This window comes from Aythya fuligula, chromosome W (assembly GCF_009819795.1).
Source record: "Aythya fuligula isolate bAytFul2 chromosome W, bAytFul2.pri, whole genome shotgun sequence".
In the NCBI taxonomy this organism is placed as follows: domain Eukaryota; kingdom Metazoa; phylum Chordata; class Aves; order Anseriformes; family Anatidae; genus Aythya; species Aythya fuligula.
Genome location: NC_045594.1, coordinates 126094 through 143523, shown reverse-complemented (window position 1 = coordinate 143523; position 17430 = coordinate 126094). Strand labels below are relative to the sequence as shown.

The window sequence follows — 17430 nt, the reverse complement described above, 5'->3', positions numbered from 1 at the left end:
TACGCAGGCATATTGTCAGACTAAGACCAATAAAAATAGAAAAGATGGAAATGACCATAGAAATACCACTGGTTGCATAATAAGCTTATTAATGAGAATTCATTTCAAGATATTAAGAAAAAAACACACTACAGACTGATCAATTTTAGAGATGAACAGAGTTCAGCATTCTCATTCAGTCTTTATCACACTTACCCACATGGAACACTAACCTGTACAACTATATGAAGAGTTCACTTTGTTGTTAGGCTGATAACCCAGAATTTGAATGCAGACGCAATAAAGGCAGTTCTCATCCGTGTGCTCCTGTAGCCCATTATCCTCTGTATTTTCTAAAAACTGAGAGGTATCTGAATGGCTGGTATTCATTATTTCTGTGAGACTGATCTGCTGCTGGAGCATCTGAAAAGGACTTGTGACATCACTTGTACCTGATGGAAGACCTGTAGACAAGCAATCAGATAACAGAAAAAAAAAAAAAAACAAAACAAAACCACACAACCAATGATTAAAACAACATTCTAATTAAATTTCCTGTTTTACAGCTGGAGGGGGTGGGAAGATCTAGAAATATAAAGTAACTGTTTTTAAGCATTTTTGAAGGCTTAAAATCCAAAGATCTGTTACCATTCCAGAAATAAATATCGCATTTCAGTCCCAGCTTATCACAGAATCACGGAATGGCCAAGGTTGGTAGGGACCTCTGCAGATCATCTAGTCCAACCCCCTTGCCCAGTAGGATTGTCGTCCGTAGGTTGTAGTCCCAAAGTTGGGAAAAAAATAATAAAACCTTGAACCTTATGTCTGCAGACATAAGGGGTTGGCTAAGATCACAGGCCATCTTTATGAAACCTCAGGAGAAATGAGAAATTTATAATCCTCTTGCAAAAAGAAATACCTGGTTTCATACTTTGTGGAGGGCATTAATCCCTGGGAGTAATAGAACTTGAGAGAGCAATAGTAAATATTTCTGCAACTTTAGAAATCATAATCAATGCCACTACTGATGCTCTTGGTTGAATACAAACAGAAATAGAACAAGTATTCCAAATAACCTTAGAAAACCGTCTTGCCTTAGATGGGCTACTTGCAGCCCGGGGAGGTGTTTGTGCTGTGATAAACCGCAGCTGCTGTGTCTATGTAAATGAGAAGAAGCAAATTCAAACAGACATTAACCAAATCTGGCAAGCATCTCAACTGTTTCACCTAATATCTCAGGATGCAACCCTTGGTAGTGGACCAGATTTTTCCTGGTTGTGGTCATGGCTGCCAGATTTTGGATGATTAAGACAACTGATTTTAATTATTATAATAATTGTATCAATAGTAGTGATACGTAGTTGTGTTCTGCAATGCATGCCTAGTTGTTTGAATTCATATAGGGAATTCAAGGGGGAAGGGGCTAAAACCAGGCGCGCCGGTGAAGACCTAAGGGATGGTACGCTAGAATCAGAGGGGCTGTGTGCCAGTGAGGTCCTTCGGTCAGATCCACAAGGTGCTGAGTGTAAGGAGACGCACCTGAAGTGCTTCTACACGAACGCACGCAGTATGAGGAATAAAATGGATGAGCTAGAAGTCCTGGCCCAGTCCCGCAACTACGACATCATCGGCATAAGCGAAACCTGGTGGGATGAGTCCTGTGACTGGGGTGTTGCGATAGATGGTTACAGGCTCTTCAGGAGGGACAGGCAGGGTAGGCGAGGTGGTGGGGTGGCGATGTATGTGAAGCAGGGGCTGGACTGTGTGGAACTTCAGGTCGGCAATGGCAAAGTTGAGAGCCTCTGGGTAAGGATCAAGGGACGAACAAATAAAGGGGATGTCGTTGTGGGAGTCTATTACAGACCGCCTGGCCAGGACGATAGCGCCGATAAATTATTCTTTACAGAACTAAGAGAGGCCTCGAGATTAACTCCCCTTGTCCTTATGGGGGACTTCAACTTGCCGGACGTTAACTGGGAGTGCCACACGGCTGACACGAGCAAGTCCAGGAGGTTCATGAAGCACCTAGATGATAACTTCTTGGTGCAGGTGCTAACGGAGCCAACTAGGAAAGGTGCCTTCCTAGACCTGTTGCTAGAAAATAGAGAGGGTCTGGTGGGAGATGTGGTGATTGGTGGCCGCCTTGGTCATAGCGACCATGAAGTGGTTGAGTTCAAAATTTACGGTGACAGAAGGAAAAGTGCCACCAAAACCTCATCCCTAGATATGGGGAAAGCGGACTTCAGGCTGCTCAGGGAACTAGTCAGCAAGGTCCCCTGGGAAACTGCTCTTGAAGGCCTCGATGTCCACCAGTGCTGGTCATTCTTTAAGCGATGCCTCCTAGAAGCACAAGAACGGGCAATTCCTAAATATCGCAAGTCAGGCAGGCGGGGCAGGAGGCCGGCGTGGCTGACCAGGAACATTCTAATGGAGATTAGGCGGAAACAGAGAGTGTTTCGCTACTGGAAGGAGGGCCAGGTGTCATGGAAAGAATACAGGGATGCTGTTCGTGTTTGTAGGGAGAAAGTTCGAGTGGCCAAAGCACACCTAGAGTTGAAGCTGGCTGTGTCTGTGAGAGAAAATAAAAAGGGTTTTTTTAGATATGTGAACAGAAAAAGGAGAACTAAAGAATACATAGGGCCGCTCCTTGATAGGGAAGGTCTCCTCACAGACAATGACATAGGCAAAGCAGAGACGCTTAACGCCTTCTTTGCCTCTGTCTTCAATGCCAATGATGGGCTTCGGGACCCAGGGTGCCCTGAGCTGGAGGACCGGGACAGTGGGGATGACAAACTCCCAACCGACCCTGAACGTGTGCGGGATTTACTACTCCACCTGGATCCCTACAAGTCCATGGGTCCGGATGGGATTCATCCCCGGGTGCTGAAAGAGCTGGCGGACGTCATCGCGGAACCTCTCTCAATTATTTTTCAACGATCCTGGGAATTTGGAGAGGTCCCGGTAGACTGGAAGCTGGCAAATGTTGTGCCGATTTTCAAGATGGGTCAGAAAGAAGACCCTAGCAATTACAGGCCTGTCAGTCTCACGTCAGTGCCTGGTAAAATCATGGAGAAGATGGTTCTCAAACTTATTGAGGCGCACCTGGGGGACAAAGCAGTCATTGGTCCCAGCCAGCATGGGTTTGTGAAGGGTAGGTCCTGCCTAACTAACCTGATTTCCTTTTATGATAAGATCACCCGTATGGTGGACCAAGGGAAACCAGCTGATGTGATTTTTTTGGACTTCAGCAAGGCTTTTGACACGGTTTCCCATAGGATCCTACTGGACAAAATGTCCACCATACAGCTAAATAAAAACATCATACGATGGGTGAGCAATTGGCTAACGGGCAGAGCCCAAAGGGTTATGGTAAATGGGGCTGCGTCAGGCTGGCGGGCGGTCACCAGTGGGGTCCCTCAAGGCTCCATTTTAGGGCCGGTACTTTTCAATATTTTTATAAACGATCTGGATGTAGGAATAGAAGGTATTTTGAGCAAGTTTGCTGATGACACCAAACTTGGAGGAGTTGTGGACTCGAATGAGGGTGTAAAGGCCTTGCAGAGGGATCTGGATAGGTTGGAGAGCTGGGCGATCACCAACCGCATGAAGTTCAATAAGAGCAAGTGCCGGGTCCTGCACCTGGGATGGGGAAACCCTGGCTGCACGTACAGACTGGGCGATGAGACGCTGGAGAGCAGCCTAGAAGAGAGGGATCTGGGGGTCGTGGTAGACAGCAAGTTGAATATGAGCCAGCAGTGTGCCCTGGCAGCCAGGAGGGCCAACCGTGTCCTGGGGTGCATCAAGCACGGCATCGCTAGTAGGTCAAGGGAGGTGATTGTCCCGCTCTACTCTGCGCTGGTGCGGCCTCACCTCGAGTACTATGTGCAGTTCTGGGCACCACAGTATAAAAAGGACATGAAACTGTTGGAAAGTGTCCAGAGGAGGGCTACGAAGATGGTGAAAGGCCTGGAGGGGAAGACGTACGAAGAACGGCTGAGGTCACTGGGCCTGTTCAGCCTGGAGAAGAGGAGGCTGAGGGGAGACCTCATCACAGTCTACAACTTCCTCGTAAGGGGGTGTCGAGAGGCAGGAGACCTTTTCTCCATTAACACCAGTGACAGGACCCACGGGAACGGGGTTAAGCTGAGGCAGGGGAAATTTAGGCTTGACATCAGGAGGGGGTTCTTCACAGAGAGGGTGGTTGCACACTGGAACAGGCTCCCCAGGGAAGTGGTCACTGCACCGAGCCTGTCTGAATTTAAGAAGAGATTGGACTGTGCACTTAGTCACATGGTCTGAACTTTTGGGTAGACCTGTGCGGTGTCAAGAGTTGGACTTGATGATCCTTAAGGGTCCCTTCCAACTCAGGATATTCTATGATTCTATGATTCTATATAGTACTTTATTCAGCAAGTGCAAACCTCACCAGGTAATGTTAGTGAAACAAGATATAGATAACAGAATATTTCTTCAAATTAATAAAAATAGGTAAGAACTATGCAGTGAGAACTATGAAGCCTAAAAGTGAGGTTCATAGTCTCAGAGGGGGGAAAGTGTAGTCCCAAAGCTGGGAAAAAATAAGAAAACCTTGAAGAAAATTGGGAGGTTGTGTAGTCTTAGAGCTGAAAGCAAGAGACAGGTAGCCTTGAACTAGCAGAAGAAAGGAAGATAAGGAATAAAAGGTAAAAAACAAGAAGGAGAAAAACAGCTCCAGACTGCCCTATAGTAGCCTTTTGTTCATTAAGAGTCATTAATGTATTAAAAAACACACCCATGAAAATGCTAATGTATGCTAATTTGGGATTTGATGCCCCCCCCCATGGTCCTCTGTAATGCGCAAACTCAGTAGAGATGTGTTAGATGAGCTCTAATAGCCGATCAAAAATAGCCAAACAGTTTTCACAAGTTGGTTGTGTATAAATTACAGTGATTCGAGTCAAAGGTGTGCTTGCTTTGTGAAAGAACGCCAAGCACCTGACTCTGCAGAGTTATATAATTATTTAATTAAAAGACCTTTGTGTGGATTCTGACTGTACTTATTGGTGCGGCGCACTGGGCATGAACCTACAAAACAGGATCCCCTAGAGCACGTTACACAGGATGGCATCCAGGCAAGTTTTGAATATCTCCAGAGAAGGAGACTCCACAACCTCTCTGGGCAACCTGTTCCAGTGCTCTGTCACCCTCACAGTAAAGAAGTGCCCTCTCATATTCAGCCAGAACTTCCTGTGCTTCAGTTTGTGCCCGTTGCCTCTCGTCCTCTTGCTGTTGGGCACAACTGAAAAGAGACCGGCTCTATCCTCTTGACACCCTCCCCTCGAATATTTATACACATTCATGAGGTCTTCCCTCAGTCTTCTCTTTTCCAGGCTAAACAGGCACAGTTCTCTCAGCCTGTCCTCATACAACAGGTGCTCCAGTCCCCTGATCATCTTCATAGCCCTCCTCTGGACTTGCTTCAGGAGCTCCATGTCCCTCTTGTACTGGGGAGCCCAGAATTGGACACAATACTCCAGGTGTGGCCTCACCAGGGCTGAGTAGAGGGGGAGGATCACCTCCCTTGACCTGCTGGCAACACTCTTCCAAATGCAGCCCAGGATACTGTTGGCCTTCTTGGCCACAAGGGCACATTGCTGACTCATGGTCAGCTTGCTGTCCATTAGGACTCCCAGGTCTCTCTCTGCAGAGCTGCACTCCAGCAGGTCAGCCCCCAGTCTGTACTGCTGCTTGGGGTTACTCCTCCCTAGGTGCAGGACCCTGCACTTGCCCTTGTTGAACTTCATGAGGTTCCTCTCAGCCCAACCCTCCAGCCCGTCAAGGTCCCTCTGAATGGCAGCACAGCCCTCTGGGGTATCAGCCACTCCTCCCAGCTTTGTGTCATTAGTAAACTTGCTGAGGGTGCGTTCCATTCCATCGTCTAGGTCATTGATGAATAAGTTGAACAACACTGGACCTAGTACTGACCCCTGGGGGACACTGCTAGTTACAGGCCTTCAACTAGACTCTGCACCACTAAGCACAACCTGCTGAGCTCTACCATCCAGCCAATATTCTGGATAAGAGGAGGCTCAGGGGAGACCTTATTGCTCTCTACAACTACCTGAAGGGGTGTTGTGGGGAGCTGGGGGTCAGCCTCTTCTCACAGATAATTAGCAATAGGACTAGAGGGAATGGCCTCAAGTTGCGCCAGGGGAGGTTCAAGTTGGAAATTCGGAGACATTTCTTCTCAGAAAGAGTAGTCAGGCATTGGAACAGGTTGCCCAAGGAGGTGGTGGCATCACTGTGGCTGGGGGTGTTCAAGGAGAGGTTGGACCTGGCACTTCGGAACATTGTTTATTGGGTGATGTTTATAGTAGGGTGATGGTTGAACCAGATGAACTTGAAGGTCTTTTCCAACCTTAATGATTCTATGATTCTATAATTCTATGATTCTAATTGCCAGTCCACCTCATGTTCCACTTATCTAGGCTGCACTTCCTTGTTGAGGGATTTTTGAAACAGCAAGGAGGCCATGACTTGCTGCAGCTGAGCAAACCAAGCTATCAGAACAACTATGAGAAGTTCCCATGACAGTGTTCCCACATCGCCTGGTTGAGGAATTTAAAAAATATTGTTGCTAGCAGCTGGCTTCAAGGACAAGATCTACGTGACTGCTAATCACAAGGAGGTTGTTTTCTTGCAGGTGGGGTTGTTTTCTTGCAGTTGTTTGTCTGAATGCTTTTGACCAATAATCTTGTGTGAGACACTATCCGCCCCTGTTAAGTTTGCTCTGAAAGTCAGGCTATTCGGGTAATAAAGGGAGAGCATGATCTGACCATACTGGTGTCTGTCGTGTTTTCGGCCATTCTTCCTGCAACACTTCCTGACCTTGTCTATGAGGATGTTATGGGAGTCAGTGTCAAAAGCCTTTCTGAATTCAAGGTAGACCACATCCACCAATCTCCCCTCATCTACCCAGCTAGTTATCTCATCACAGAAGGATAGCAGATTGGTTAAACAAGGATATCATTGGTTAAACCCCTTGGTGAATCCATGCTTACTATTCCTGATCACCTTCTTATCCTCCACATGCTTGGAGATGACCTCCAGGATGAGCAGTTCCATCACCTTTCTAGAGATGGAGGCGAGGCTGACTGGTCTGTAGTTTCCTGGGTCCTCATTCTTTCCCTTTTTGAAGACTGGCGTGATATCGTCTTTCTTCCAGTCTTCAGGCACCTCTCCTGTTCTCCATGACCTTTCAAAGATGATGGAGAGTGGCCTAGCAATAACATTGGCCAGCTCCTTCAGCACCCATGGGTACATTCCATTGGGGCCCATGAATTCCTGAATGCTGGTCTTGCTGAAACAAAAGAATGCATTCAGTACCTCAGCCTTTTCACTGTCCTGGACAACCAGGTATGGGGCCAGAGGCGTATATGAACTTGGATAGCCACCAAAGTCTTATCGCTTTGGTCGGCAGAAGGCCCTGGGAATGTGACGATTAGTAGGAATTAAGGAAAGCACCGAAAGGCTGCTTTTGTAATATAAGTGCTACCGTGAGATTGCTTAACCTTGGACAGTGAGAAAGTAACAAAGTGCACGTAGGCTGTATTCTGTCACTAGGAGGTTTCCATAGTATTGTGCTATCTCGGCGCGGATATAAAAGAGCAGAGGTAGAGACAAAAAATAAACTTCTTTTCCTTCACTTGCAACTTGCATCAGAATCTGCATTCATTGCCACACTGGATGACCTATCCTGAATGGCAAGGGGTGGTACTGGCTATGTGGCAAAAAAGCCAGGAAGGTGTTGCCCCTAGGGTGGAAGGGAGTTTGCACCCTGGGGGCAATAATTCCAAATGTAACTATTATTGAAGACTCACAGAGCCAACCCCCCCTTGACATCCCATGCAGAGTTAAGAGAACTCCAGAAAATCCTCTAGTAAAAAGAAACAAGGCATTTCACAGTTTTGCAAGGTGGTTTTTACCTTGGTTAGGGGTGAGTGAATTAGAAAAAGCTATTGTAAATATCTCAGCTATAATTGAAGAACTAGAAAATAACACTCTGGATGCAGTCCAGGCACTGCAAGAAGAGGTAAAAAGTTTGTCAAAAATAGTACTCCGGAATCAAATGGTATTAGATTTATTACTAACCTAACAAGGAGGAGTGTGCACTGTAATTCATACTAGTTGCTGTATGTATGTAGACCAAATGGGACAAATTGAGACTGATCTCAAAAATATTGGGAAAAAAAACCAAGATCCTACATGATGTGTCTCAAGATGACAGTTCCTGGGAAACTGGAGATATTTGGGAGAAACTAACTTCATGGTTACCTAAATGGAACTGGCTCAAACAACTATTTGTTGGTATTATAATAATAGTGGTATTGTGTGTTTTAGTTTGTTTGCTTATTCCTTGTATTAATCCCTGTATAGCATCTTTTGAAAATTGAAGTTTTTAACAGAAATGATTATTCCCCAATGCATCTGAAGAGAAATATTGCACCCTAGTGTTGAAAAGACTCAAGAGTTAAGAAGAGTGAGGAAGTGCAAAAACAATAGAAGTAAGAAAAGAAGAGGGGGGAATTGTGAGAAACCAAGTTGTGTTTTTGCAGTAGAATTTGTTTTTGAGATAGAGTGTGTTTTGGCAGTAGAAAACCAAACTTCTGTATTCAAAGGTAGTTGTGTAGTCAACAAGGAGAAATGCTAAGTAGGTAAGTGGACAGTAGAAGGCCTCACTGTTCCAAAATAAGGTAGAAGACTGAGAAAAACAGGATGAGCAGTGTGAGAACAGTAAAAAAAACAAAGATCACAAGTTCTCTAATTGCAAGGAAAGTGAAAAAAAAAAAAGGAGAATAGAGGAGAAATTAAAGGGTTGATCAAATAAAATTGTATATGGTATAAAAGGGCATCGAGTAGCTTCTGAACCTGTAGTACTCAGCCAATGAGGAAATGGGGAGGTGATCAGGTGTTGGGTAATAGGGAATATAAGGTTATGATATGCTTTCTGTGGGGCGCTCCTATTTGCAGGACGCTTGCCATTGCAATCACGAATAAAATAGCTTCACAGAAGATCCTGTCTGAAGAAAATTATTGAGATTTTTCTCACATCCACAAATGCGAGCACAATTAGATAGACAATGTTTTGAGTAAGTAAAACGTTAGTATTGCGTGTTATAAGAAGGATCCCAGATACTAACAATTCAGATGCTTCATTTGCAACTATAAAGCAGGGAGCCACCAAGCCCTATATAAAATTTCTGGGTTGTTTGCAGAATGTTTTAGAATGTCAGGTGGAGAATCCTGCCACACGGGAGATTCTATTGTGACAACTGGCAATTGAAAACGCTAATGCAGACTGTAGGAAAATTTTGCGATCTATTAAAACCACTAACCCCACTATAACCGATATGATCAAAGCCTGCCAGGATGTAGGAACAGAAAACCACAAGATGTCGCTGTTGGCTGACATCCTCGCATGTCACGGTGAGGCTGGCACAAAAGGCCATTTGTTTTAATTGTGGAGAACAGGGTCATCTCAAGAGAAACTGTAAAAAAAATAATAATAATAATAAAATAAATAAATATAATAAATAAATAAATAAATAAAACTAAAATCGCTAAAATCCACTAGACAGATGTAGCCGTGCCCTCGATGTGGAAAGGGTCTTCACTGGGCGAGTGAATGCCAATCCAGGTTTCATGTGACCGGTCAGCCTTTAAACGGGCAAAAGAGCGCGAGACCGCATGACAATAGGAAGTACGGTTCAGACCCCAGCTCCAGTTGTGCCGCCATCCCTCTGACCAGCTACCTCAGGCAGTGCTGGATTGGACTTGGCCACCGCCCAACCCATCACCCTGAAAGATGCCTCAGTCATCTTAATTCCTACAGGAGTCAGAGGGCCTTCAGGGGGAGGAAAAAGTGCTTTGTTATTAGGACACTCCTCAGTTACCAGGATGGGACTTTTTGTTCTCCCAGGTGTTATTGATGCTGATTATAAAGGGGAAATTAAAATTATGACACAGACACCGTCACCTCCCTGCCACATCCCACATGGTCAAAGGATTGCACAATTAGTGCCTTTTCATTCACTGGCTGGAACGAGTGAAGTGTCTTGTTCGGGGGGATTTGGCAGCACAGGTTCTCTGGCGATTCTGTGGTCCCGTTTATCAGTCGGCCCTTATTGACTTGTATGGTTGATGGTCTCCAGATGACAGGATTAGTGGACACTGGAGCTGATGTGAAAACAACCGAGTTTCAAAGGGCCCAGATGGCCAACTAGCCCGTACTGCCCCTTATGTGTTATCAGTCCCCTGCACATTATGGGGTCAAGATGTTTTAAGTCAGTGGGGCCTCGTGCTGCAGACGCGTTTTCATTAAGGGCCATTGACAAGCAGCAACCAATCCAGCTAACATGGAAAAGCAAACAACCTGTTTGGATTGATCAATGGCCCTTAAAGAAGGAAAAGTCGCTGCCACTAAGAGAACTATTTAAGGAACAACTAGATGCAGGCCATATAGTGCCTACGAGAAGTCCCCGGAACACTCCAGTTTTTGTGATCCTTAAGAAGTCAGGAAAGTGGCGATTCTTACAGGACTTGAGGGCAATTAATGCTGTAATAGAACTAATGGGAGGCTTGCAGCCTGGGGTCCCATCTCCTGCAATGATACCAGAAAATTGTCCCACAATAGTTATTGATTTGAAAGACAATTTCTTACTATATGGCTCCACCCCAAGGATGCTCCATGATTTGTTTTTTCAGTTCCATCAGTAAATTGTCAGAGCCCGGTGCAGTGTTACCACTGGACTGTACTCCATCAAGGAATGTTAAATAGCCCTATTTGTCAACTGAAGGTGATGTCTGCACTTCATCCTGTGCAAAAGGCTTGGCCTCAAGCAGTTATATACCACTATATGTATGATCTTTTAATCACAACAGAGAGCTCTAATGAATTGTCACATGTGGTCACACAAGTTGTCGTGGTTTAACCCGGCCGGCAGCTAAACACCACGCAGCCGTTTGCTCACCCTCCCCCCTCCCTCTCTGGGACGGGGGAGAGAAATGGAAAGTGAAGCCCGTGAGTTGAGATAAAGACAGTTTAATAAGACAGGAAAATAATAATAACAAAAATAATAATAACAATAATAATGTTACAATGGTGATAATAGGAAAGTAATAAAAATATGTACAAACAAGTGATGCACAATGCAATTGCTCACCACCCGCTGACCGATGCCCAGCCTAACCCCGAGCAGTCCGGCCCCCTCCCCCCGGCTAGCCACCCCTATATATTGTTTAGCATGACGTCAGATGGTATGGAATACCCTTTTGGCTAGTTTGGGTCACCTGTCCTGGGTCTGTCCCCTCCCAGCTCTTGCTGCACCCCCAGCCTGCCTGTTGGCAGGACAGAGCAAAAGGCTGAGATGTCCTTGGCTTGGTATAAGCACTGCTCTGCAACAATTAAAACATCGGGGTGTTATCAGCACTCTTCTCATCCTAAGCCAAAACACAGCATTCCACCAGCTACTAGGAAGAAAATTAATTCTGTTCTAACTGAAACCAGGACACAAGTACAGGAAGCAGTTACCTCAATAGGGTTGCAAGTGGCCGAAGAAAAGGTTTAATCCATTCCCCCATGGAAGTATTTGAGATGGAAGATAACAACCCAAACTATCCATCCGCAGCAGATATGAATTATACAACAAGTAAAAACACTAAATGACTTGCAGAAATTATTAGGTACTATAAACTGGCTCTGACCATTGTTAGGCATCACTACACAGGAACTTCTCTTTTTGTTTCAGCTTTTAAAGGGGGATCCCGACCTCACATCTCCACGCAGATTAACGGCAGAAGCCCAAGCCTGCTTAGACAAATTTGCTAGCAAATTGCAGAACCAATATAGTCATCTCATTTGTCTCTCAGTTCCTGTCTTTTTGATTGTTGTTCCTAATGAATTTCAACCCTATGGACTTTTATGTCAATGGGAAAAATCACACAAAGACCCACTGCTAATTCTAAAATGGGTATTTTTCCTTCATGCCTTTTTGAAGACAGTAACATCTCAGGATGAACTGTTCACTGTGGTTATTCAGTGCACGCAACATTGATTACAGACTATTAAGGCAGAAGAACCTGCCTGTATTTATATACCATTGCCGAAGAAAAATTTGGAGTGGATATTAGCCAACTCCACAGTAATGCAGATAGCTACTGTGGATTATGCAGGAAAGTTCTCTGTTCACATGCCAAAACACCAATTGTTATAGAATCTTTGCAATGTCTCCATAGCCCTGTTATAAATGAGATCTCAACTCAATCTGAATTTTGTAATATTTATAAAACAAATATTTCTAAAAGGTATAAAAGGCAAGTAAACAGCGCTGGGTGTGCGGGGAGTCTACGCTCCACCAACACGCATACACAAACATCAAACATTCTAAATATATAGAACATCACTTTTACATACTAAACTCGAGTATGCCTATACATATGTACAATCAGAAAAGGTAACAAACAATCTTTTAAGTTCCATAACTTAACAGTCTCCATTTTCCATTCCTTTTCTTGATTACAGACAAGTCTCCATTTTCCATTCCTTTCGAACAATATGTCTCGCTCCAAGTTGTCAAGCAACTCAGTCTTCAGGCCTTATGTATCTTGTTCTTCCTGGATCGAAGAAAAGCATATCCATCTCCTTTTCAAGGCCAATAGGCCTGGGTCAAAAGGCACGTTAAGGTCATCAGGGGGCGTAATAGCAAAAGCCTTTGATGGCTGTAGCAGCAGAGGGGCCGATGGCATAGCAGTCGGATCAGTAAAGGAGCCCGCAGCTCCCTCACTGTCTGGCAAACCACACGTTTCTGACTGTGGTCCCACAGGGCTCTTTAAGGCCTCAGAGACTGCTCGCCAGGTGCCGAGCAATCCCACTGCAACCTTGTCGTTTTTAGTTGCAGAGTCCCACACCTTGACCTCAGTTTGGTCCCATATTTCAGGCTCATAAACTGTCCAATTGTTAATAAGGAGAATAAGCTGTAAGGTTACCAGGACAGTCTTTGTTTCTATGGATGTATGATTCCCCATAATGCGCAACTGCTTATCAGCGAGAGGCAGTAGTGTGCGCAGGTCCGCTTCTCTCAGCTTGAGCTTCTCTCCAGCTCCGGTGAACCTGTGATAAATTAGTGGGGGTTTGTTCATTGTCTTTGAGGAATTTGGAGAATCTGCTGGGGAGAAATGGTTGTAAAATTTAATGGCCTTAATAAGGGAGGAAGCAGGAGGGGGTGTTGGGTGAACATCCTTGAGTTAAACCAGACTCTGTGAAATTCCTTACCACAAGACATCCTTTTTGCCGCTTCACTACCCCCACCTGAACATGAAGCAGAGGAATAACGACCCCCCCTCTCAACAATAGACTGCGCAGCCTCAGCCAGTTCAACAAGTCCTGATAAGCCGGAATTCAACTGCTATAAAACAGCAACACTGGAAAGGGAAGTTGCGTGCTGTTGCGGAGCAGAGACTCCCCAGCCGCCCAGCGCTGTTTCGCTTGTGTCTGCTTACTTGATTAATAAAATAATTTCAATAGACCAGTAAATTGTGTGGTCTAATTTATAACTATTTGGTGCAGTGACTCGGATGAAGGCAATCTGATTGAAAGACCTTCGGAGGGAGGGCCCCGCTGATTTCAGCGGCCTTCGCTAGGACTACTTTCATTCAAATCCTTCACCGACGAACCCAAAATTAGACACAAGCAAATAAAACCGGTAAACCCCAGGCAACCTTTGTGCACGAAGCCCAAATGAAGACCTACCGGGTGGGTAATTATAGGCCGGTGATCCGTTCGGTTGGGGTTCGGTATCCCGGAACACAACAAACGAGACGTCCAATTGCGGACGAAGCGAGTGTGGACCCCTCGGTAGTGCGGTTCCCACATCCCGCGAGGGACTGGGCCACGAAAAGGGGGAAGCGATCCATGCGTGTGTGTGTGAAGGTGTTCCGGAAGATGGGACAGAAGAAGAGTAAGCCTTCTGGTCCCATGGGTGGGGTAACGTCTGATGTTAGGTTACCCTGGGATTAATGATTAAAAATTGGGAGGATTCCCCTTTTAGGCGGGGAAGGAATAAAGTAAAAATGATACATTATTGTGTTGAAGTTTGGGGTGGTAAACAGATTCGAGGAGACCACCTTTACTGGCCTGTATTTGGGTCTTTTGAAGATTGGGTTTGTCAGGCCTAAATATTTATGTAAACTCAAAGGAAACCTTTAGTCTGGAAGAAAGTGAGTATGCACACCTCTGGATAAATTCAGATACGAGGACGCATCTATATCCTCTAAAAGAAAAAGGAGGGTGGGATAAAAAGAGAAAGGACTTGGAAGTCCCGACACCGCCCCCGCCCTATATTCCACCGCCCGCACCAACGGCTCCCGTCCTTAATGGACTCCCCGAATTAGCTAATCCAGGAGAATCAGAATCGGGTCATGAAACACAGGGGCCGGTAACCAGAAGCAGGGCAAGAAATCAGAAATCTGCTTTAAGGGAGGGATTATATCCCCTACGAGAAACAGCGATGGGGGGACCCCAGTCAGGAATGGAATATGTGGCCATCCCCATTAACTCCGGGGATGTCCGAGATTTTAAGAAAAGGACAGGAGGAGGGTAAGCGAGCTTTAATGGCAACTGGCATAATGTTTGCAGCTGCTGAGGAATAATTCTAACTGGAATAATGGGCATTTTTGTTAAAGTATTCTTTTATTCATATGTTAATATGTAAATATGTAAATATAAGAACTGCCATTGAGGTGTATGTCTAAGGGAACAAAATTTGCCCAGGCATATCATCGGCTCATCAGGTTTAAATGTCCTCAGTGTAACTGTCAACAGGCAGTTAATTTACAGTGGTCTGATTTTACTTGTGTATCTATATATTGTGGATTTTGGAGGGATTGGGATTGACTAGTAAAGAGCTTCTAGGAAAACAGTGGAATATTAACCACTGTAGATTACAATAGGAAAAGTTCAAAGCAAAGAAATCCTGAGGAAAAGCCTTCTAGGATGTATACTAACACATTGGAGGGATATAGTGGGGTGAGAGGGTACAGAAAGTAAAAGAACTCTTATCAAATATTGTAATCAATGGTGGCCACTTTATAAACTAGAGGATGGAGCGGAGTGGCCCCTAAATAGAACTATTAATTATAACACCATATTACAGTCAATGTTGTTTTTGTGGAAAGAAGGAAAATGGGATGAAATATGCTATATTGATATGTTGTTTCAGTATCTTGGAGGGAAAAGGTATGGAATTAAGTTGGACTCAGAATGAGCCTTTGGTGCTGGTATTAGAAAAGTACGTGCTGGAGAAAGATAAAGGAAGTGTTAAAAGGGTTGCTGAAGGTGTTAAAGGTGTGGCATGTAGTATTTAACAGAGCTGTTTGAAATTGAATGAGCAGGGAAAGGTGATGTAGGCATTATCTAAGTAACAGTCTAGAAGTTTTGGTATATTTGCATATTTGCTGTGGTGTTTGTTCAGTTTCCCAAGCATCGGGAAGGGGGGAACAGCCTGCTCCACCAGGGGCCTCTTCAGCGGCCGCAGGGGAGCTTCGGCTCCAGCACCTGGAGCGCCTCCTCCCCCTCCTTCTGCACTGACTTTGGTGTCTGCAGGGAGGTTTCTCGCTCTCCCAACTGCTGTTGAGCAGCAGGTTTTTGTTTGTTTCTTTGTTTGTTTGTTTTCGTGGATGTGCTCTCACAGAGGCACGGACTGTGTTGTTCATGGCTTGGCTCTGGGCAGCAGTGGGCCCCTTTGGGGCCAGATGAAATTGTCCCTTATCTACCATGGGGAGGTTTCTGGGTTTTTCTCACGGGGGCTGCCACTGCAGTTTCCCACTCCCACACCCCTCACACCTTGCCCGAACTTTGCCATCAAACCCAATACACTGGGGCAGCTAAGTCATTACGGACTTGTAAAGCATCAGGGATTAAATTAACTAATGAAACCCTAAATGTGATGGGGGTAGAAGGTACTGGGATAGCAGTGCCACTTTTGGGGAATACTAAGCTGAGACCAGGGGATAAAATGATCACTGGGCAATTATTGTATGTATCCAAGGCGGAAACTAACTTGTTGGGAAGGGATTTGATGATTAAATTGGGCATTCAAATAGTAAATTGTTAGACTGGAATAACAGTGTTATTAATGGAGTGCTCTCAGGCCCTGAGAGCAAACATACATGTATATTCACCTCTGACTGGAAAGACTCTGAAATGGGGGTGGAAGCAACAATATAGGTGGACAATTTTACCTCAGGGGTTTACGGGGCCACCTATCTATTTGGGTAAATTCTAAAAAAGGTTTTGGAGCAATTACAACCTCCCAAGGAGGTATTAATGTTACAAATATGTGGATCATTTTAAGGAAAATCGATACTCCCCGATGGGAGAGAAATGCTGAATAAAGTGATAATGAGGCAAATATTAACTGTTTTACATCAGAAGAGTCATTGGGAGGTGCAAGCAATGTGTGATGTTGTTCTAAGAAAGCATGTCTGTGTAGAAATATATACTTTAGGGAAGCACACATGCAGAGGATGTACTATATGTCAAAGGGTAAATAAAAAGGTCTTCTGTAACCTATCTAGAGGGGGACGGGAGCCAGGGCTTTGACCTTTCCAAAGTATACAGGTAGACTTTACTGAGTTACTTGTTTGTCCGAATTGACCACGTGACTGAATGGGTGTAAAGCTTTACTGCAAGGATTAAAGCAGGCCTTAGAGATTGAGTGGGATTTTCACAGCCCCTGGCACCCCTCCTCTTCTGGGAAGGTAGAGCGAATGAATGGTGGAATTAAGAAACAACTAACAAAACTTATGCTGGAAACTAAGGCTTCTTGGCTAAAATGCTTACTGTGAGAAACACTCCGTAGCCAATAACTTAGGCTCAGGCGAGGATCTCAGTGAAGTAGTAATTTATTCGCGATTGCAATGGCGGGCGCCCCACAAGCAGGAGAGAGCGCATCTACTAGTTCCAAAACACAGTTTATATACCTTTTGATGGCAGGACCCTCCCCTGTTTCCCCACTGAGTGGGTAATCCAGATTCACAATCTATCTGATGCTTCACAAACAATGCATGGCCTTCAGTCGCCGGCCTGTTAAATTTCAAATTTCTTTTGACATTTTTACTGCTTGAAGTGGTAATGTTTCTTCACTTATCTGACTTGACTTGACACCGTGATTTTCACCTAATTGTCCTAAGGAGTCTGATTGTCTGCATTTTACAAGGTTGCCTGCTAAACTTTTCTTATCACTGTAAGCATATCTCAGTACCACATTCCCTCCTTCTAAACAATGTAACTCTGCAAAAACAACATTTCTATTCCCACAATTCCCCCCTTTTCTTTTTTTTTTTTATAAACTGTTGATTTTTGCAAAAACTCTTTTTATTTTTATTTATTTATTTATTTTAAGTGTAATTTGGTAA

General features: G+C 44.7%; 1 protein-coding gene across 1 annotated transcript in view; it reads right to left on the bottom strand.

The window, feature by feature from the left end:
- Positions 1-200: 200 nt before the first annotated feature.
- The window catches only part of LOC116501471 (dymeclin), a 135373-nt gene continuing 118143 nt past the window's right edge, over positions 201-17430 (bottom strand). The window contains exon 15 of the mRNA XM_032207069.1: positions 201-443. Within this exon, the coding sequence (XP_032062960.1) occupies positions 422-443 (22 nt within the window). The 3' untranslated portion in view covers positions 201-421. The remainder of the gene's footprint in view (positions 444-17430) is intronic.